The 22,458-nt window shown below is 43.5% G+C and overlaps 1 protein-coding gene across 2 annotated transcripts in view; it reads left to right on the top strand.

Annotated features, from left to right (window-relative positions):
• Positions 1–22,458, top strand: part of ZNF638 (zinc finger protein 638) — a 45,751-nt gene that overhangs the window by 4,034 nt on the left and 19,259 nt on the right. The window contains exons 2-12 of one of the 2 annotated variants that reach the window (XM_032224157.1): positions 3,507–5,196; positions 8,229–8,290; positions 9,135–9,176; positions 9,632–9,915; positions 15,663–15,982; positions 16,501–16,644; positions 17,210–17,341; positions 18,980–19,038; positions 19,143–19,195; positions 20,433–21,050; positions 21,697–21,746. In XM_032224157.1, the coding sequence (XP_032080048.1) occupies positions 3,511–5,196; positions 8,229–8,290; positions 9,135–9,176; positions 9,632–9,915; positions 15,663–15,982; positions 16,501–16,644; positions 17,210–17,341; positions 18,980–19,038; positions 19,143–19,195; positions 20,433–21,050; positions 21,697–21,746 (3,450 nt within the window). In that variant the 5' untranslated portion in view covers positions 3,507–3,510. The remainder of the gene's footprint in view (positions 1–3,506; positions 5,197–8,228; positions 8,291–9,134; positions 9,177–9,631; positions 9,916–15,662; positions 15,983–16,500; positions 16,645–17,209; positions 17,342–18,979; positions 19,039–19,142; positions 19,196–20,432; positions 21,051–21,696; positions 21,747–22,458) is intronic. The other variant, XM_032224158.1, reaches the window with a different exon arrangement.

Raw genomic sequence — 22,458 nt, 5'->3', positions numbered from 1 at the left:
TCTAAATTGCTACCTATGCTGTTTTGTGGGGGTGGTGATGGGATCTGGGCTGAAAGGGGTTTGGAGCTCACAGAAGCTGAAATGATCTACTGTCAACCCCTTATAAGGAGTCGGGGCCTTGACTCCAGGTGCACAATCTTGGGAAAACGCAACATTTGATTCAAAGACAGACCAAGACTTTGGCACAAATAGCCCAAGTCCTTCCAGATTTTTGTCCTGCTCCACATCCTTGCTGCATCCTTAAGGCAGCATGGAAGTCTCAAAATAGAGCTACCCATATACCTCTGGGGCAAAATACCACGGTCATCTTGCAGTAATTGTATTGGTGTCAAACACTGAAGCTGACATTTAAGGCTCTGAATGTTTTGCAGTAGTAAGGTTATTTAAAGCACTGAATGCATCTGTACAAACCTTCCTGTGCTTTTGAGTGTTGAGCATTTAGACCAGAGGTGGGGTTGGGATGAGCCCAGACCTCTGGAACTGCTCCCCAAGTCTATGTGACTGTGGACCGAGGGTAAATGGTTTTTTTTCTTATTAGTCTTTTTAATGTTGTTGTGCTCAATGTGATCCTATTTTTTTTCAAGTTGTAGCCCAGTTGCTAACTCTGTTTCACACAACAAATGTTTGGTTTTTAATCATCTTGAAGGTGCAGTAAGACCTCAATTCTCTGGACCTCAGAGAAAATTTACTTTGAACTTAGGGTGAAAATCTGTTCTTTCCAAAGCAGACCAGACAAGAAACTGCCCAAAAGACCTCCGTAAACAGCCCAACCAAGGAATCTCTTAAGACCACCCCCCCCACCCCCACAGACAAGCAAGTCACCAGAAAATGAACTGACGGCAAACAAGTCAAGTGGGTTTTATTTGTCATTCCAACAATGTACAGTACAGTACACACTGAAACAAAACAGCGTTTCCCCAGGACCAAGGTGCTACATCAGACAACATAGATGAAAAATAAAAAGCAGGACACAGAACTACATATAGCTCTAAATCTAAAAACTTAGAAAATACACAAGCTAAAAAATACACAAGCCAAATACACAAAAAAGAAATACACAAGCTAAATACACAAGTATTTATGGTTCCAGTTTCTTTGCGTTGATGAGTCTGATGGCTTGTGGAAAGCCATTTACACAGCCTGTTTGTGCGGGCCCGAATGCTTCTGTACCTTTTTCCAGATGACAGGAAAGTAAAGAGCATGTATGAAGGGGGTGTGTGGTCAGCCACAATGTTTCTGCCTTTATGGATGCAGAGTGTGGTGTATATGTCCATGACAGAGGGAAGAACAACCCCGATGATCTTCTCTGCTGTCCTCACTTTTCACTGTAGTGTCTTGCGATCCAAAATGGTGCAATTCCCACCAGGTGGTGATGCAGCTGCTCAGGGTGCTCTCGATGGTCCCTCTGTAGAAGGTTGTGAGGATGTGTGGTGAAAGCTGTGCATTCCTCAGTTTCCTAAGCAAGTAAAGGCGCTGCTGGGCCTTCCTTGTTATGGAAGCGGTGTTGAGGGACGAGGTGAGATTCTCTGCCAGGTGAACACCAAGGAATTTGGTGCTCTCTACGATCTCCACGGAGGAGCCATTGAGGTTCAGCGGGAAGCAGTCGTGTTGTGTCCTCCTGAAGTCAACAACCATCTCTCTTGTTTTGTCTACATTCAGAGACAGGTTGTTGGCTTTATACCAGTTCGTTAACTTCTCTCTCTCTATGCTGTCTCATGTTCTTGCTGATAGGACCCACCATGGTCGTGTCATCAGCGAACTTTATGATGTGATTTGAGCTTTGCATTGCTACACAGTCGTGTGTCAGCAGGGGACTGAGCACACAGCCCTGAGGGGCTCCAGTGCTCAGTATGATGGTGTTAGAAGTGTTGTTCATGATCCAGACAGTCTGAGGTCTTCCAGTCAAAAAGTCCAGGATCCAGTTACAGAGGGAGGTGTTCGGGCCCAACAGGGTCAGCTTCCCCATCAGGTGTTGAGGAATGACAGTGCACTCCTTACTAGCATTGATGATGTTACCTAGTTGGGGCAATGAAAAGCCTGCAAGAAAACAAGCTCAGAGAGCACCAAGGACCCCACATTTCAACCCTGAGCTACACATATTGTCCTTTATTGGCAGTCCAGATAGTCGACCTAATTTATGCAAGCTATGGACACTGAGGACAGATTAAATCAATTACGTGCATTCAGATTTCTTGAGCACCTCTTGCCCCGGTCTGTTAAATTGAGAGAGTACCTTGTTTGTACCCAGAGCATATATGATATATATTACATTATATTGTAATAGTGAAATAAACGAAGAGTTAGACAACAAGAGTACCCCAGATAGTCTTCTAAAGAGCGGTGATCTGCTTTTGGAGAGAGCAGCAATTATGTTGCCTGCCTCTGTCTTGGCCATTTCAGGTCCACAAGAACCAGGGTTACTCTTGAGCCATTGGCCTCCAGCATAACTCTGGCTGAACTGGTGTCTTCAGTTTGGCTGCTGCCATAGGACTTTCAGGTGGAAGCGTGGCAGCGACTGTCCGGGGCTGATCAGAGAGTCCAGAAACCAGCGAACGAAAGGAAAGTGGTCCCCCAGTATGCTGGTTTCTTTTTTGCAGCATTATCTCAGACTGGAGGGGGGTGGGGGAAACGCTCCCCAGTACTGCTGAGCCCTCAACCACTGTGGTGGTTGCTGGGGAGCAAAGCATGCCAGAATAGAAGGCACATAAATGGGAACAAACCCTTTGCTTCCCTTCCTTGCTGTGTCCACTTTCAATGTATTGCTGTATTTCCCCAGTTCAGTACAAAACACAGAACGACAAAAGGAAAGTAACTCTCATGAAATGTTTTCTTTTTCAGAATGCCCGCCAGGTAATTAATAACATGATTGAATGATAGTTCTGTGCTTACCGTTGCTTGAATACCGCTGCTGTCATGCCGAAAGGTTCAGTTGATGCTGCCTGTGTTGTTTAGTGCATATGTACTGAATTCTGTATGTATAATTTTCCAGTAAATGCAGAAGATTGAAAGTTCAATTATATGCACACTTTTGTGTCACGATTTTTTTTCTAATGAGATTGTAAAAAATGTTCTATATATTCAGAAAGAATATAATAAACTAACCAAAGTTGCAACACTTGAAACCTTTTGTTCAATTGAATTGAATATGAAGACTTTTAGGCTGTATTAGCTGGTTTATTTATTATATGTCTCCCATCTTAAGCGACTCTGGGTGGCTGCAATGTCTCCTATTTGGTTTGGCTTAACTAGTCATGTGAATTCAACCCCTGGGCTTTAGCCCACAAATTTTGTTTCTGTGATGTGTGAACCCAGCTTTAGATTTTTAAGTACGTAGTGCAGAAGTAAAATGAACAAATCAGGAATTGCTGAAAGCAACCACTTTGCCGAATGAATAATTTTTTTTGAAGGAAACAAAGTTTCCCAACAATATGCTTAAAAGCAGTAAAACCGCTTTAAAAAGTAGATTAAAAAATAAATAATTAACTTTTGTGTGTTTTAACTTTCAGCTTTATGGTGTTCTTGGAAAATGTTGCACCTCTTGTGAATTCTCTGAACCTTGCCATTGTCAGCCCCTTTCTGTTGGGCCTGCCTCCTTTACTGTTGGCTCAGATTAAGACCCAGTTGGCTCTTCATCAGTCGAACTCACTTGCTTCCAACTATTCTGTAGCCTCTTCTCCTTTGTTAAATGAGGCCTTCCTGAAACTAGCCATGTTTAACCCTAGAGGAAACATGCCGCCAAGGCCGAGGGGACCTATGATGCCTGATCCAATCCCGCGTGGGCCTTTTCACAGGCCGGGACCTGGACCAGGTGGTCTTCAGAGGCAGCTCCCACCTAATTCTGATGGAATGCAGAACCAAAGGTTCATGGGATCAGAAATGAGGGCAGGATTTCCAAGGCCAAACGTTCAGGGGCCTCCACACAGAATGGATGCAAGACAAGCGGGAGAGAGAATGACTATGGAGCAGCAGCACCACCAACCGCACCACCAGCAGCAGCACCACCAACTGCACCAACAGCAGCAGCACCACCAACCACAACAGCACCACCAACAGCAGCAGCAGCACCACCAACCACAACAACAGCACCAACAGCAGCAGCAGCAGCAAAAGATGGAAGGATGCGGTTCTCGTTGGGACAATCCGTTTCCCATTGGAAATAATAGCCAGAGTCAGCCCATCCCGGGAAGGATGACAGACTATCCCCCAACTGTTCAAAGCCGCTATACCAACGAGAGCGCCTCAAGTATCTTGGCAAGCTTTGGATTGTCCAACGAAGACCTGGAAGAGCTTAGTCGTTATCCAGACGATCAGCTGACCCCCGAAAACATGCCTGTGATTTTAAGGGACATCCGCATGAGGAAAATGGGTAATCAGGGGCCAAGCTTGTCTCATCAGAACAGCGAGGAGAACTTCCGTAGTGAGGATGGCCGCAGCTCCATGGTCAAGGGCAAAGTCATCGACTACGGGCACGAGAGCAAGTACAGATACGATGAAGGTCCCCTGGAGGTGAAGGTCTATGGGGCTGAGAGCACCCCTAAAGACACCCTGAAAGGGTTCCAGACCCAGCAGACTCCGCCAGCCGGCATAACCAGCAAACAGATGAATGCCGTTGAAGAATTAATCCGCCAGATGGGATTCCAAAGAAGCACACCGAACTCCCCGTCTTTTTTCCCCATGGACTCGCCTAACAAGATGTCTGGGTTGTGCACCCCTTCCACAGGAACTGGGGTAGCGCCGGCAGCCCAGACCATCATGCCGACTGTGGCACCACCGCCTCTACCTCGGCCTGCAGTCCCACCTGTCCGGCAAGCTTTGCCTCCCCCGCCGGTAGCTCGGCCCATGATGTCACCTATGAACCAGGCGCCGCCAACTTCTCACCCTCCTCCTTTTGCACCTGAAATGGTTGGCGGTGTCAACCGCCGTGGGAGGGTTCATGAGGAATCCAGACCGAGCCCTAGTGCTCCCCCCGAACCTAACCCCCCTGCTCAGAAACCTTTCCGGAAAGAGATGGAAGGGCCTATAAAGTCTCCATTTGGGGTCGTGAAGGCCTCTTGGCTCCCAGTTTTTCCCAAGATGGATGCCCAGAAAATGAAGAGGCTGCCAACTCCGTCAATGATGAATGATTATTATGCTGCGTCTCCGAGAATATTTCCACATATGTGTTCTCTATGTAATGTAGAATGTAGACATTTGAAGGTGAGTCAACTCCCCCCCCCCCTCGGTCAGATTACATAATTTGTACAGAACATATTATCTCTCTGTTGGAGGTCAGTTTAGGGATATTTATACAAGTATGCATTATATTCATTTTAAAATGTCTGGAAGTTAGGACGAGTATCTGATTCTAATGTCTTTCAATTACTGTCTGTTCCTAAAGAAGAGCGGCAGCAATAGTTAGATATTTAACTAGCTTTGTCCAAACTGTTGGATTGCATACTCCTCCCCCCCCCTTGTCTTATTCAGCACACTACCCCATTTAAGCCATACAAGGTTTAAATACAAAATGCTACTTCCCAGGCTCATGCCTAGACTTCTATTTAAAGAGCCATAAAGTTGGAGATCTTGATTTGAGAGGATGGCAGCTGAAATCCTAACACATTTTAGATTGTCTGGAGAATGACGCCTTAGAGCTCACTTGTTTTAGCAATTTGAAGATTTACTCCACCAGGTTAAATCCTGAGCATCTTGGTCACACCTGGAATCTGTTCAGATTTGGCAGGTCTTGAGCTGTCTATTTTCTGATTTCAGTAATTTTGCTCTAAAATGTTCTGGACCCATCTCGGAGACTTTTTAGTACAGCAGTGACACACTCACTGATCCCAATGTGTACATAAATGTTATCTTCCTATGTTTGTCTGCTTACTGTGTTGGTTCTTCGTTAAGCAAATTATTTTCAATGTGCCCAACAATCCTGGTGTGGAAATCTGTGGTAGGTGCACATAACAAACACCGTGTAGGGTTCCGGAAATCCCACGCCATTGAAAAAGAATAAAAAAGCTGGAGGATATGTAAAAGAAGGAGGGTTGAGACACATGGACCTCTGTAGCTTAGGAAAATGGCAGTTGGGGTTAAAGTTTTTAACATTTAGCTATAAATCTTAACACATAATAGCAAAATATCATTCCACAAGGCCCTCCGGCATAGCTACATTTTTTTTTTAAAAAAAACACACTATTAAGGCTCAATATTTTTCATTGCTTGGCAGTTCAAGGGGTGGATAAAACAGGAACTAAAGAGAATGTATTTTTGGCACATGACCATAATAAAATAGAATGTAATAGTGCCGTTTCTTTAGACAAAACAGGACAAATCCAAGCTTAGTTCTAGTTTTTCTTTCTAAATTTGTGTTTTCAGCCTCTTAATAATAGCCAAAGCACCCAGACTTACATACCGTTTTACGGTGCTTTACAGCCTCCTCTAAGCCAGTGTTTTTCAACCTTTTTTGTGCAAAGGCACACTTTTTTCATGAAAAAAATCACGAGGCACACCACCATTAGAAAATGTTAAAAATTTTTAACTCTGTGCCTATATTGACTATATATAAAGTAATTCTCCCACGGCACACCTTACACTATGTCACGGCACACTAGTGTGCCACGGCATAGTGGTTGAAAAACACTGCTCTAAGCAGTTTACAGAGTCAGCATCTTGTCCCCCCAACAATCTGGGTCCTTGTTTTACTGACCTTGGAAGGATGAGTCAAATAATTCTTAAAATACATTTGATAGACATAGTCACTAGTTCTTATTTTGTCTTTAATTTGTACATACATGCAGCATATAAAGTTGAGTATCTCGGCAGCCTAGGATGGTCGTTTTCATCAGCCAGAGTGCCAGATGCACTCTTAACATGTTAAATGTTATCAGATATTCAAATCCTAAACTCTACATACATTGAAGTACAATGTATTTTATAGTGTCGGGCTGGGCTCAGATAATCTGAAGTAAATCGACTGGGTTCAGTGGCTTAATAATGTGCTTACATTTGTCAGTGAGGTTCAGGGTTAGTGCTCAATTCTTCCACAAGCATGGATTTTACAAAACAGACCCCACTGCTAATCCAAAAGTACAAAGCTTTCAAAATCTTTGGGAATAAACCAGGTGCAAATCTAATGTAGGTTTCTTTGGAGCTCATTGAGTTGGGAATATGTCAGCTTTGAGTGTGAAAGTGGCTTGTTGTTCTTGTTGGTCTTAAACACAGCTAGTAGAGCCCGAGTTCCTTTCTACATGTTTTGTTTGGTCTCTGTGCCAAAATGGCAATATGAATTTACTGGTTTTATTTTGGCTCTCCCACATTCAGATAGAAGCTGCTGCTTATCTTAAGAGGGCATCATATGTCTCGTTTATTTAAAAGAGGTAGCCTGCAAAGCATGTTTTTGAGGCTTTCTTTTTTTTAAAGAAATGATGCTCATAATAAACGCCATTTGGGTAGGAGATGCCACTTGAAATGGGATGTCCTGTGTGATCCCAGAAAGGAAATGCCATAGTTCTGGGGAAATCAGAAAGGAGGACTTTGTCTGGAGGTTTGTGACACAAAATCTTGTGATTTGGATGAATTGATAATAATTGATTATAGTCAGGATGGAACTTGGAAACTAATGTTTCCTGGGCGCTTCACAGATCAAGATAGGGTGCTCCTAGTAGCCCAAAAGACATCGGTTTGTTCGAAATAACCACATTTTCCCCACTTTTCCAGTCATCCTGTAGTTCTGTTCCAGCCGTGAAGCCCCAGGCATTGCTGCTGCTATCCAGAGGACCAGAATTCATCCTGAGGACAGCAGTGCCTGTTCTCCCTCCCCCTCTTCTCTCTTCCCCCCTCCCTCTGGCAATTGCAGCGTTTCTATTAATACATTGATTTCTTTTCAGCCTGCATAAAATTGCAGGTTATGCATTTGTCAAACCACCAGGGCTCTTTCCTCTGCAGCATGTGGTTGAGTTGTATGCTTGGCAGGCTGAAATCAACAGGGAATGCCAAGGCGGATAGGATGGGTTTTCCAACATGGGTATCTTTGCCTCCCCACCTTCTCAGAAGAAATGAGAATTCCTGAATCTTGGAGAAACTACTGAGCATGAGTCGCAGGGTTGCTTTGAAGATAATTGGTGGAGGGGGGGTGAACAGATCTATTCATTGTATCTTCTTGGAACGAAGGTGGGGTGTAAAGGTATTAATTGGTGATTTTCCCAGTCCATCGTTTAATCCTGACTCCTGGCTGCTTGTTCTCTATATAGGATTGGCTTCAGCATCAGAATTCTTCCACACACCTTGAAAGCTGCCGCCAGCTACGCCAACAGTAAGAGCTTTTATTTGATTTCTCTAAATTATGGGTCCCCTGGGTCCCCATCTTTTTTAACACGAACACTTCAGTTAATACGTGAATTAAGCAAACTATAATTTATATAGTGAAGCTTTTATATCATTGCTCCTGCTCTATTTTTGAATGAAATCCATCGGAACATTTGCAGCATTATCTGGCTTGTTTCATTCTTTGGGCAGTTGTGCCACGTGATCAATGGGACATTATGACCCCAAGCAAGGAAGATTCCTCTGTAGTGGGGCCTCCAGCCTTGGCAACTTTAAGACTTGTGGATTTCAACTCCCAGAGTTCCTCAGCCAGCAGAGCTGGGAGTTGAAGTCCACAAGTCTTAAAGTTGCCAAGGCTGGACACCCCTGCTCTGCAGCGTTTGGGATAATTCATGGCCATAGAAAGATGGGAGAAATCAAAGCAGGATTTTCACATACTAAGTGTAGCCAACATGTAAATCAGCCGGGGGTTCACGGACAGGCCAGATGCTTATGTCAGTAGAAAAGTATTGTGAAGTTAAATCAAACCTTGCAAAATGTGGATGTATGGGTTTTGCCAAAATACTGACCTGTAACTGTCGGACCAGTAAATCAGAATGAGTTCAAATTCTGAACCTAGCATTGAACAGTTGTATAGGATCTGGGTAAATAGGATAGCAGTTGCAGCTTTCTGAAGCTCAGCATGCATGCATGCATGCAGCGAGAACATTGTAGGAAACACAGCTAGGCAAAGGGGGGAAATGGGGACAAGGTAATACATTTTGAAAACAATGTAGAAGCTTTCAGGATTCTTGTATTAATAGTTTTTTGGTGGTTGTTTTTTTTTGAAATAGATATCCTGACTGGAATCCAGAATCCCATTCATCAGCAAAAAGGTAGCTTACGTGATATTTTCTTGGGATGTGATAGTGTTTGTTTATTTGTTTGGAAAATTTACATTTGCCGTCCACCCACAGGGTTAGGGTTTCCGCCCTCCCCAGGCTCCTAGAAAGCCTCTGGAGCCTGGGGAGGGCAAAAAAACTGCACCAAAAGCAGGGGAGGGGGCACACATAGAATTATGGGTGTGACATGCCTGCGCGCGACCCCCCTACACTTCCCCCGCTTTTGGCACGGGAGCCAAAAAAGGTTCGCCATCACGGGTATAGGGTTTCCTGCCTGAGCAGAGGGTTGGACTAGAAGACCTCCAAGGTCCCTCTGTTGTGTTATTCAACACCGACATAATTTAAAGTGGTCGTTGAATGGATAGGTGTTAAGTGAGGACTCCCTGTATTAGGGTAGCTTCAGGTTAAACCAGAACCATCAGGTGGTGCATATCTTTCTTTGTCCACAGGCGAGAGGGCGACAGAAATGAGGACAGCACACCCAGGCGGCGTTCTGCCAGTATTAGTCCCAGGCGTTCGAGACGCTCCAGTTCTGGGCATGCCAGACGTCGGACTCGGTCCCGATCCAGGAGTCCCAGGCACAGGTCAATCAGGCAAAGGAGTCGAAGTCCACGGCCGCAGCCGAATTTCAGACACAGGTCAAGGTCTCCGTGGCGACCTTATAACCCGATTTCGACGTTCCGAAGGTCTTCCAGCAGAGAGAGGGCGTCCAGACGATATATTCGATCTCCAGGTAAGGTGGTGGTTTATAGAGGCTTCCTTGCCTCCAGCCAGTCAGATGTCTCCCCTTTTGAATTGGACCAGAGGCTGGACTAAATCTTAAGAGATTTAGGGACACTCGCTGGAGTCATTTTCACTGCAGACGTGTAGAGCATTCATTTAAAAAAAACAAATCAGTTTGCATACTAAAACAGGGTGCCAACTTTCAAAAGGACTCTGGCCGAGGCATTTTTGTTTTCCTTTCTCAGCTGCCACAGAGTTGGGGAAGAGAGGAGATTTGGAATGCTATTCTACGATGTGCTAGACACAACACAGGCAGAGGCTGGTAGAGCCAAGGTCATCTCAACAAGTGCTGAGCAAGAAAGGAGGGGAGTGCCTGAAGACCCGGCCAATTACCCAGCAATGTGATCTGTGATCCTTGGGGGCAGGGAATCTCTTACTTTTTAAATTATGCCCAACCACGGGAAATATTTAAGAGTCACTTTTTTTTTAATTGAAAATTTTAGAAAAAAAAAAACTTTTACAAATGTTTACCTCCCCCCCCCGCCCTCCCGACCCAAACTCTGCCACCCCCCAACCTCCCCCCCCACTTCCCAGAACCAATACATAAATCTTTATAAATCTTTAACAAAGGTATTCTAAAATAAACTTAAAGAAAGTTAGTATCATCTTTCATTTGAGCTTTAACTCCTCTTTTGTTAGGCTAACTCTAAACAGATTATATCATTCCTCGTTTCTTCAGTCGTAAACTATCTGGAATTTCTTAGTCCCTTATTTTTTTGAGTATAGTCAATCCATCGTCTCCACTCCAGTTTCTATCTCTCATTTGAGTGATCCTTGAGATATGCTGATATTTTAGCCATCTCTGCTAGGTTTGTTACTTTTAATGTCCATTCTTGAATAGTAGGCAAATCTTCCTTCTTCCAGTCTTGCGCCACCAGCAGTTATTAAATGCAAAATCAAGTTAGTCTCTATAACTGTACAGTCAGTAATTATATCTAACAGGAATAACTGAGGGGTAAACTTTATCCTTTTTTAAAAAACATTTTGCATAATCCACCATATTTTTATCCAAAATGCTTTAACCTTTTTACAAGTCCACCATATATGGTAATATGTAGCATCAACACAATCACATCTCCAGCATTTAGGTTGTAAATTCAGATACATGCAAGCCAGTTTTTTAGAATCTAAATGCCATCTATAAAACATCTTATAAAAGTTGTGTCTCAGATTTTGGGCTTGAGTGAATTTTACATTTCTTACCCATATCTTTTCCCATGTATCCAACATTATTGGTTCTTCAAAATTTTGTGCCCACTTTATCATACAGTCTTTAACTAATTCTGTTTCCGAATCCATTTCTATTAATACATTATATAGTCTCTTTATATGCATTTGACTTTGATCCCTAATTTGTTTTAGTAAATTATCCTCATTTTGCGTAAAACCAATTTTTTGGTCTTTTTTCCATCTGCCCTGTAATTGCCCATACTGAAACCATGTTTGAATTACCTTTTCCTCTTTGAGTACATTCAAGGGTTTCAATTGTAATACACCTCTTTCTAGGGTGAGAAGCTGTCTGTATGTAGTTACATCCTGTGTTTGTACTATATTTATGTTTTCTATTGCGTGTCTAGGAATTGCCCACATAGGTATCTTATCATTTAGTTTGTATTGATATTTTTTCCAGACCCACAATAGAGCATTCCTTAAAATATGACTTTTAAAATTCTTATCCACCTTTTTGTCATATAGCAAGCAAGCATGCCAACCATATACCAAATCATTCCCTTCGATATTAAGTATTCTATCATTTGTTAAGTTAATCCAGTCACTGATTACTGATAAAACTACTGCATCATAATATAGCTTTAAGTTTGGCAATTTCAAACCTCCTCTCTCACGTACATCTTGCATTATTTTTAGTTTTATTCTCGGCTTCTTCCCTGCCCAAATAAATTTGTTTATGCCCTTCTGCCATTCTAGCAGATTTGGGTCTTTTTAAAGTATTGGTATCATTTGAAAAAGAAATAAAAAATTAGGCAAAATGTTCATTTTCACTGCTGCTATTCTTCCCAATAAGGATAATTGTAATTTTTCCCAATTTTTCATCTCTGTCTGTATGCTACGCCATAGTGGCTCATAATTATACTTATATAGTTTCCCATTTGAGGTTGAGATGTAGACTTCTAGATATTTAACCTTTTTAACTATTTCACATCCTGTCATTCCTTCTAATTCTTCCCTTTGATTAGTGTTCATATTTTTAACTAGCATCTTTGTTTTCCCTACATTTATTTTAAATCCAGATACTTGGCCATATTGATTAATCATATTCATTAAAACCTTGCTAGATTCCTGTGGTTGGGTTAATGTTATAACCAAATCGTCCGCAAATGCACGTAATCTATATTCTTGATGCCTAATCTTGATTCCCTGTAAATCATCTGATCCCCGTATTTTATTCAACAATAATTCCAGGGTTATAATAAACAATAATGGGGATATGGGGCAACCCTGTCTTGTACCTTTCTTGATTTTAAATGTGTCTGTTAAACTTCCATTGACTATAATTTGTGCTGTTTGTTCCTGATATATTGCTTTAATTGATTGTAAAAAGTACTCACTTATTTGCATCTTTTGAATTATTTTCATTAAAAATTGCCAGTTCACTCAATCAAAGGCTTTCTCGGCATCCAAAAGTATAAGCGCTGGAGGGATTTGATTATTCTTTCCCAAGTATTCCAGTATATTAACAATTTGTCTTACATTACTTCTCATTTGTCTCCCTTGTATAAAACCGGTTTGATCGAGTTGGGTTCACATTTGAAGGTGCTGATATGATATTGTACCCAATAAAGAGAATCTTTGAGAAGAGTTCCGGTCTCAGAGTTCTGACTTGGTTGGGATCATGACTCGGAACCATGGCAGTAAATGGAAGTAGACAAACAAGTTGGAATCCCTCAAGATTTACTCAACTATTTGGGCCAAGGAGGAAACGGAGTTAACTCTTGCCTTATACACCTCTTGGTTGGCTTACTGCAATAAGCTGAATGTGGGTTCTTAGGTGCTCTCTTGAATTTGGTTGCTTCTTGCAGACGTTTCATGACCCAACCAGGGAACATCATCGGTGTATTCTTCATCAGTGGCTTCATAATTCATCAGTGGTACTGATGACGTTCCCTGGTTGGGTCATGAAACGTCTGCAAGAAAACAACCAAGCTGAGAGAGCACCAAGGACCCCTCATTTCAGTGCTGAGTTACAAATACTCTCCTTCATTGGTAAGCTGCATGCAGAGCTTCTCTTGAAGATCACTTAGAAGCTACATGGGAGTCCACAAAGGCAGGGGTGTGGGTATTCCCCCCCCCTTAGTTCATGGGCTGCAGTGGCTCCCAGTAGGCTGCTGTGCACACTGCTGCTTATGCTCGGCTGGGGAATTCTGGGGGTTGCAGTCCATGGGTCTTGCCTTGGTTGAACACCCCTGGGCCATGTTATGTGTGGGACTGTCTGTCTCCTTACATCCTCCCTTCCCACACATTTTTTTCCAAATTGGGCATGTTCCAGATCCTTCACATTGACCCCTTCTCAGAGAGTAGGGATTTGGGAGAAACCGGAAGCATCATGGCGAGGCCTGCTGGAAAAATAGTGGGCTCCGACGAGCTCCGCAAAAATTCAGCCGGACAAACCGAGGTTGGGTGGTCTTCAGAAGAACCATTCTGTAGGGACGGGAAAAAAGGGGAGGCATCTCAGACGACCAAGAGGAACCGTAAAGTTCCTCAGTAGGTCAGAGAAAATTCTTCGGACTGACAATGGGGGCGGCAGCCATTTCCAAGTGACTGCTCTGAAGCTGGTGTAACCGGACTAAGTTTTTGAGTAGGAGCATTGTTGGAACGGAGTGCTGGAACTGAGTGAGTGATTGGCCAACTCACAGTAAAAGAAAACTTTGAATTTGGACTTAAAAAGAGTCCTGGAGCTGAATTAAGTGGCCTTTTGGAAATACCATGGAGGAAGAAGGATAAAGCGGAGGCTAAAATACTGAAGCCCAAGAAGATTCTCGCTTTTATAATTGGATTTGGAGAAACTAAAAATAATAAAAGGAAAGAATCCAGGGAATTTTTTTTTCTTTTTATGTGGATCTAAAGTGTTTTTGACAGTTTTGACAATCAGTTGGTTTCAGTGTATTGCGGATTTGAGAGAGCCTTCTCACAAGTAGGAAGAGAGTACTACAATACTTTGTGAAAGATAAAAGGGAAGTGCAGCTGTGAAACTTGTACCGGAAAAGATAATTTGGAACTGTGAGAATTGCTAAGGAGTGTTTGTTTTTCTACATTGCTCGGGTCGATTTTCTGTCCGTGGAAGATAATACATTTTCAACTTGGATTGGACTAATATTAGAATCGGACATTAGAATTAGAAACAAAATTTAAAAAAAGGACTGTATGGACTTTAAATTCTAATTAAATGTTATATAACCCAAAAGTCTTAAAAATGTGTTACATTTGTTAAATAGGCAATATGGAACCTTGGATGTATGATGAATTATTTGAGATTTTAAAAAATGTGTGTGAAACTTTAAAAGGCAATAAAAAGTCAGAAATCCGGCTGGAGCACACAGATCAGGAAACAGGAGAGGAGGGGGTAAAAGAGAGCATAAATGAATAACAAAATAATAAGAAGAAAAAGGAACTGAAAGTAAAAAAAACACCAGATGATTTCACTGGGAATTACAGTGGCACAAAAAGGGTAGACGGGAGTGCCCCCCCCCCTCCAAAAGAACCAATCACACAGCAAAGGGGGAAATAGTGGGAAGAGACTAGGAAACACCCTGGGGGAAACTACTTGAACAATAAAATTAAAAGTGAGAAAAAGGGTTCAGAAGAAAAGATACAATAATTATAAAAAGAAAAAAGAAGCAAAAAGAAGCTAAGAATGGATTAAAAGAAAATTAATAAGAAGTGGAATCTTTGTTGAACAATAGAAAATGGTTAAAGAGGAGGAGCTAGGGAAATAAGGTACATACTAGTAGATTAAAGGGAATTGTATTAATATTATTAATGGCGGATAGTTAATTAAGATATAAGATAATTATACCAACATTATTAATTGTAGACAATTAATTAAGTTAAATGTTCTTCATGTAAAAATCGACTGTGATGATGTATGTTGCTTACAGCAAAATAGACCAAGAGATTAAATGTGAAATGGCAGTTTGGTTTAACTTTGAAGATAATTTAAAAGAAGAGATAAAGATGAAATGTTAAAGAATGGGATGGGGAATTCGAGAACATATTTAGCAATGGAATTGATGTTAGAGAGATTAGAAATTAAGAGCGATTAGTGCTATTGTTTATGTATTAAGAAATAAGTTTAAGATAAAAAATATGGAATGCGAGTAAGATGGCTGAAATTGAAAACAGATATGTAAAATGGATTATGTATATGAGAGGATGGGAAAGAAAAGATCTGGACAACACTGTTCATAAATTATGTAAAAATGTGCAATAAAAAATAAAAACCTTTGGCGGGGGAGAGTAGGGATTTGCGGGTTGTCCCCCCCCCCCAATCTTTAATACAATTTATGTTCATTCCAAAAATGTTTTGTTCCCTCGATGTTAAGAACATTGTTTAGATTTAATTGCCTGTGTTCCTAAAACAACCCTTGTTTCATCTCAACTGAGGTCTCCCAGCCTTTAAAATAAAACAAGGCCAAAGAAATTGGTTCAAAAGCCCTGTGCTGCCTTTCTCTTCTTCCCCAGATAAGGCCTTGGAAGCAGTGATGAAATGTTTGGGACCTCGCATTGTTGAACACATTCACAAACAAGCCTTCGGCCAGGGCTTTTCAGGAGGCAGAAGAGCATCGCCCGATGGTGAGGATGGGAAGTCCGGAAATCCTAAAGTTTTCCCGAAACCGTCCAAGAGAGAAGGACATTCCCGACACAGCTCCTCCGATAGTAAAAGTAAGGTTGCTGAGGCTCCTGAGGGCCCCAGCAAAGAAGAGACTACAGCCGAGGGGAAATCTAAGAAATTGCCTTTGGGAGCACCACCAGTGAGTGAAGTGGATATTCTGGCCAGTAAGGTAGGTCATCCGCATTTGATTACGTTGTTTAGTCTTCCTGGGACAGCCCTGTCTCCTTCGTTTTAGTGGCATCTTTTAAGCCACACACTCCTTTTAGCAGTTTCAAGAAGGCTCCGCACCCATTTGCACTGCTCAGGTAACCCTGAGGACACAGATAAACTTCCAGGTGGCCTCAAGGTCTCTCTTAAAAGTGCAAAGGACCAGCTGTCTGCAAGGAGTATAAATCCTTCCATTCCCCCCATCCAGTCAGAGCTGAAGAAGCTTCTTGGATGAGAAGCAAAATGTCTTCAAAGAAAAACTAGTAGCCTCTTGGAAAAAGCCCCTTTGGGATAAATATATCAGTATTGTCTGAGGTTCAGTGGATTTTTAGAAAATAGGCTTTTAACCACTGTTGTCCTGCTATTGGTTCCTTTGTTAGCTATGACTGCTTAGTTTTTTATTGTGTTTCTTATTGTGTTTGTATGCAAGAGATTAAATGTGAGAAATCATGAAAATTTACTAAAAAAAATTATTTGCAGTTTTGGAGTAAACCCAGGAGTATGGGGACTATTCTTCAAATATCTGACTTGCCAGAAGATGTTTTTACAGATCAAGACATTAAGAAAATAGTTCAGCCTTTTGGAAAAGTTAGTGACATATTAGTTGACCGTTGTAAGAAAGAGGTAAGCAGCTTCTTACATTTCTAATATGTTTAAATTTGCTGAAATGCTCCCCCCCTCTTTTTTTTGTTGTTGCAAAAATACATTCAGGTGGATATGTTTGAATGGTTTATGAGAGGAAAATTCAAGATTGTTTGTATTTCTTGAATGCAAAAATAGCAAATGTAGGCTGTTCACTTTCAGGGTAAACAGTTTTATGCAAAAATACAAAAAAAGAGGTAAGAAGCAAAACAATTGAAGAAGATACGAAAGCAAGGACAGTGGTAGCCCTGATGATGGTCACATTACTTGGGTAGTGAAACGCCTGCAAGAAAACAGCCGAGTCAGAGAGCATCAAAGACCCCCGTGATTGTTATTTTTTTAATTGTTCTTGTTACCCCTTCAGTATCTTAGATATTGGTTTTATATTTTCTTGCATTTTTCTTGACAAATCATTCCAATTTTGACTTTAATATTTGTACACTGCATTTTAATTATTGCTATTCCGTTATTTGAATAGAAAGCTAGTTACGTCACTGAAATAAAATATGAGTAGGGTCTCCAATGAGAAACTTTCCGTTTTCTTTAGGCTTATCTTGAAATGAACTACAAGGAAGCAGTAATAGCGGCTGTCAAATACAACGAAACCTGTCCTGTCCTCATTAATGGCCGGCGGGTGAAGATAAGCGTGGCAGAAAAACCCAAGGCGCCTTCTATCCAGGTTAGCAGAGACCTGTTGGGAAAAGGAAAGTTTTGTGGCTTTGTTCAAAATATTTTCACATTGTCTTGAATTCTGCTTTTAATAACAAGGCAATTTGGACCGGCCTCCCAGATTTCATACTTCCTCCAGTTGCTGCAATGCAAAACAGTTGCTTTGCTTTGCCCAAAATACCATCAAACATCCGATTCTGGGAGTTACGATAATCTTCATCCCAACTGTTTTAAATCCACCAATGTGCTGTCCTCTTTAAGCAGAGGTTGGGACCCACCTATCTCCCTCTGACTCAGTTGCCAATTCTACCTGGTGCTACAGGTAATCCTCAACATACATTTCATTTTCATTTCATTTATTATATTTCTATGCCGCCGTTTTCCCCGAAGGGGACTCAGGGCGGCTCACAACCCAAGGCAAGGGGGGGAGGGTACAAATAAGGAAAAGAAAAAAAACACGAAACAAAACAATACCACAATTTAAAAGCACACAACAACCATACCATTCGAGACGGGGGCAATGATTCTTTAGCCCCAGGCCTGTCGGAACAGCCAGGTTTTGAGGGCTTTGCGGAAGGCCTGGAGGGTGGTGAGGGTGCGAATCTCCACGGGGAGTTTGTTCCAGAGGGTCGGAGCAGCCACAGAGAAGGCTCTCCTCCGGGTAGTCGCCAGTCGGCATTGGCCGGCAGATGGAATTCGGAGGAGGCCTAGTCTGTGGGATCTAATGGGTTTTTGGGAGTTAATTGGCAGCAGGCGGTCTCTCAAGTACCCAGGTCCAATACCATGAAGGGCTTTATAAGTGACAACTAGTACCTTGAAGCGTACCCGGAGATCAACAGGCAGCCAGTGCAGCTCACGGAGGATAGGTGTTACGTGGGTGAAACGAGGTGCACCCACAATACAATCACAATTGAGCTCAAACTTTGAGCTCAGTTGTGATTCTTCCCAAGAGGGACAGTTGTAAGTTTTGCCCTATTTTACAGTTGTAAATTGAATTGCTCTGTTGTTAAATTAGTAACACAGTTGTTAAAGGAATCTGGTTTTCTCTTTGACTTTGCTTGTCAGAAGGTCGCAAAGGGGCATCACAGACTCCAGAACTCGGCACGTGTCATACTGAGTCAGTTGCCACACATCCAAATTTTGATCACGTGACCATGGGGGGGGTGCTACAACGGTCGCAAGTGTGGAAAATGGTCATAAGTCACTTTTTTTTAATGCCGTTGTAACTCCAAAGATTCACTTAACAATCGTGTTACTAATTTAACAACTGCGGTGATTCACTTAACAAGTGTGGCAAGAAAAGTCATAAAATGGGGCAAAACTCAACTGTCTTCCTTAACAGCAGAAATCCTGGGCTCAGTTGTGTCTGTAAGTCAAGGACTATGTGTATAGAGCAGGGGTGAGCAGCTATAGCCCCTTTACAACATGCGGACTTCAACTCCCAGAATTCCCGAGCCAGCATGCCAGTCCACAGGTCATGGAGAGGCCATAGTTGCCCAGCCCTGGCATAGAGATACTTTGATTGGCTTAGCTGTCAAAAATCTGAGAGCTGCTTTTTCTCCTCCTCAAAAAATGACATTATTAAATTCAAAACAAGCAGCTGTATTTCTTTTTGCAGAGCCTAAACATCGTTTCCTTTTATTTTCAGAGCAAAGGAAATGAGAAGAAAGTTCTTCAGAATACCAAGGATTCTGCCCCGAATAATAAGTAAGACCATTAGCTACTCTGGACTCCCAAATGCTGCTGGATAACTTTTTGACGTGAACCTTCCAAGATGGAAATGAACTCAATCCTTATTTTCTTCTTTTTAGGAAAGAGCAAATGGCATCTCAGGTGAAAAAAGGGACTTCGCTGTCTTCTGCCCGTGAGTTTTTCAATTTTTAAGCTAGTCTCTCTCTCCCTCTCCCTCCCCTCCCTCTGCCCGTGTGTTTTCCTGAATCTTCAACCCCAAATTAAGATGGACATCTGATATTTTTTAAACCCAAGCCAAACAATCTGGTGACCTGGGGCTGCTTGGAGGGAGCTGCATAGAGATGGGTAGGAGCTGTTCTTGGGGGGGAGGCTGATCCTGCAGAATGGTGCCTTATACAATTAGTGCTAGGGGAGAAGACTTTCTGGATAAAGACAGAGTGGCCAACATTTGCAGAAGGGAGGGTGGAGGTTCATTCTCCAAGCCTGTGGGTTGGTCTCCGAATTGTCTTGTTATCAGGTTAGGTAACATCTTTAGCAGAGTTTAGGGAATGTCATTGTTGGTGTTCTTCTGCTTATAAGCTCTTAATAACCTCCACTCTAATTCTACACCCGAGCTACAGATATTCACCACTAGTGCAAATTTTCAGGAGTGGTTTGTTTGGCTGATGTTTGGTTTTGTTGTTGGTGAGAAGGGATTGTCTTGAAGAAAACCATAGATTCATAGGGCTGGAAGGGACCTGGGGTGGTGGTGGTGGTGGTTCCTGGTTCAACCTCCTGCCCAAGGCAGGAAACCTCACACCAGGGCTGTCAAACTCGCTGACCTGCCCTTGTCTGGCTTAGCCAAGGGGGGAAAGTCCCAATATGTCAATTGACGCTGCCATGACAACGCAGGTTTGACACCCCTGCCTTATACCCATCCTGCACAAACGCTTGTCTGGTCCCTTCTTGAAAACCCACCGCTCCAGGAGGCAGCCTGCTTCCTTGATTAATCGTCCTCACTGCCAGGAAACCTCTCCTTAGCTCCCGGTTGCATCTCCTTCTGGGCAGCACATTATATTTTTACGGTGGGTGTTTTAATCTTACCAGGCAACGTATCCATCAATAGATGTTTAGCTATTGGCACGACAAACGTTAAAGTGCATGGACTTTGGCTAAAGTTCTTTAACTCAGTATTTCTCAACCTTGGCAACTTGAAGATGTCTGGACTTCAACTCCCAGAATTCCCCAGCCAGCGAATGCTGGCTGGGGAATTCTGGGAGTTGAAGTCCAGACATCTTCAAGTTGCCAAGGTTGAGAAACACTGAGTTAACTGAATCTTAAAAGTTCCCAAGTACAAAAAACAGGGCTGATCTAATGCCGTTGTCCCGAGAATCTGTCCCTGTAACAACCAGTGCTTTATCTGACCACAGCTAAAACGGATGCCAAGAAACCCGGGAAAGTTGTCAAAAGCGGGGAGACCAAGGCAGCCCCCAAAGCCAAGAAAATTGCAGACGGCAAGAAGCCCAGCACCGTAAAAGAGAACAATGCGGCCGAACCGGCATCCTTGGAAGAGGGGAAAAATCCTCCCAAGACGAAAAAACCTGCCGAGTCCCTCAAAACCCTCGACTCCAAGGCCAAGGAGCCCCCCAAGACCAAGGAGCCTCTGAAGGCCAAGGAGCCCCCCAAGGCCAAGGAGCCCCCCAAGGCCAAGAAGGCCGTTGAGCCCAAGGACAAAGAAGGCCCGAAGGCCAAGAAGGGGGGGGAAGGCAAAGCAAAGGAACCCCTGAAGGCCAAGAAGGCCACCGAGGCCAAGGCCAAGGAGCCCCTGAAGGCCAAGAAGGCCGTAGAAAACAAGAAGCCCGGGGAAGCCAAGGCCAAGAAGGCTGCAGAGCCCAAGAAAGCGGGGCAGTCGGACGCCAAAGAACCCCTCAAGGCCAAGAAAGCAGCCGAGCCCAAGGAGCCTCCCAAGGAGCAGAAGGCGGCGGGGGAGCCCAGCCAGGCCGGGGAATCTCAGGGCAAGGAAGCCAGCAAAGCAGCTGATGCTCCAGGTATCCTTTCCTCCACCGGGCACTTCCCAGCTTCCTCAGGCTGGGCCTCCCAGAGCTGCTCCCTCTAGTCCCCTGCAGGCCTGGCTGGGACCACCTGCCTTCTGGTGGGGAGGAACAGGGTGGGCAGCAGTGGGTGAAAAGAAGGTCGTGAGGTTGCCTGCCCTTCTGCAGCTGACAAACGCAGTGGCCCCTTCCAGGGCAGCTGGCTTGGGGCTCCTCTTGGGTGGAGCCTTGTGCACTGAGAGCACCGGCTTTGGGACACCACCCCTCAGGCACGCTTGTAGCCGGGTGGGGGCATGCAAATCCCTTTCCATGGCAGTGGGAGAGAGGAACGCCTGCAACTGTGGCTTTCCTCATTGGCAACTTGAGATTTGTAGACTTCCAACTCGCAGTCTTTCCCAGCCATCAGTTCTGCGAATGGAAGTCCACACGTCTTAAAAGGGAGCGGAGGGTAGCCACAAACCCTGTAGAGTTGGGTTTCTCCGCCACTTTTAAGATAGGTGGACTTCCAACCCCCCCCCAGAATTCCAACTAGGAGAATGAGTCCCCGCTCCCCCAAAGGAGCCTGCATCCTTCATTGCTTTCTCTCTTCAACTTGTGTGAACTGTTTAATTAAAAAAAGAATTCTTTAAAAACAATCTTACAGATAAGTCAGAAGCTGTTGAGAGTCCTGAAGCAGTTGAATCTTCCGGCAAGGTAACTTCCTCTATTTCTATCCCCCTCCCCAAAACCCAGGAGACCCCCACCCCCACCACCCCCACATTTCTTCCTTGCAGCCGACCTATTCTCCTTTCCAGATGTACTTGGGGGGTGGTGGTCACGTGATCATATTTTTGGCGCTGGGCAGTTGACCCACATTTATGCAGCAGTCACGTGGCCATGATTGATGACATTTGGGGGGGAGGGCTGTTTTACTTCTGGTTTCAAGCCAGTAAACCCCCAGTGAGTACGATACGTCCGCTTAATGATCATGGTGTTTGTTAAATTATTTCAAAATTGGTTGCAGTCCCATGGTGACCCACTCAACGGCCACAATGACTTAACACCATAATCCCCGGCTCAACTCAAGTCGTAAGCTGAGGACTACCTGTACCTGAAACTGAACTGAGGCACTCTCATTTCCAGATGGCTTGTCCTACCAGCTCTCCTTAACATTGATTCCTAAAGCGTCCCCATCTTTTATCCCAGCTCAGCATGGGGGCCATCCGTAGGAGATAACTGGGTCCCTTCCCTTCCCCAAAGAAGAGAGGCAGGAATGTCTTTTCAGTGGGTAATAAGTGGGAAGAAGCAGAAGCCCCACTGGAGAAAATCCGGAGTGTCCTAGGACAGTGTTTCTCAACCTTGGCCACTTGAAGATGTCTGGACTTCAACTCCCAGAATTCCCCAGCCAGCAAATGCTGGCTGGGGA

Source organism: Thamnophis elegans, chromosome 9, assembly GCF_009769535.1.
Source record: "Thamnophis elegans isolate rThaEle1 chromosome 9, rThaEle1.pri, whole genome shotgun sequence".
NCBI lineage: Eukaryota > Metazoa > Chordata > Lepidosauria > Squamata > Colubridae > Thamnophis > Thamnophis elegans.
The sequence above is the reverse complement of the archived record's forward strand: the minus strand, read 5'-3'. Positions and strand labels throughout refer to the sequence as shown.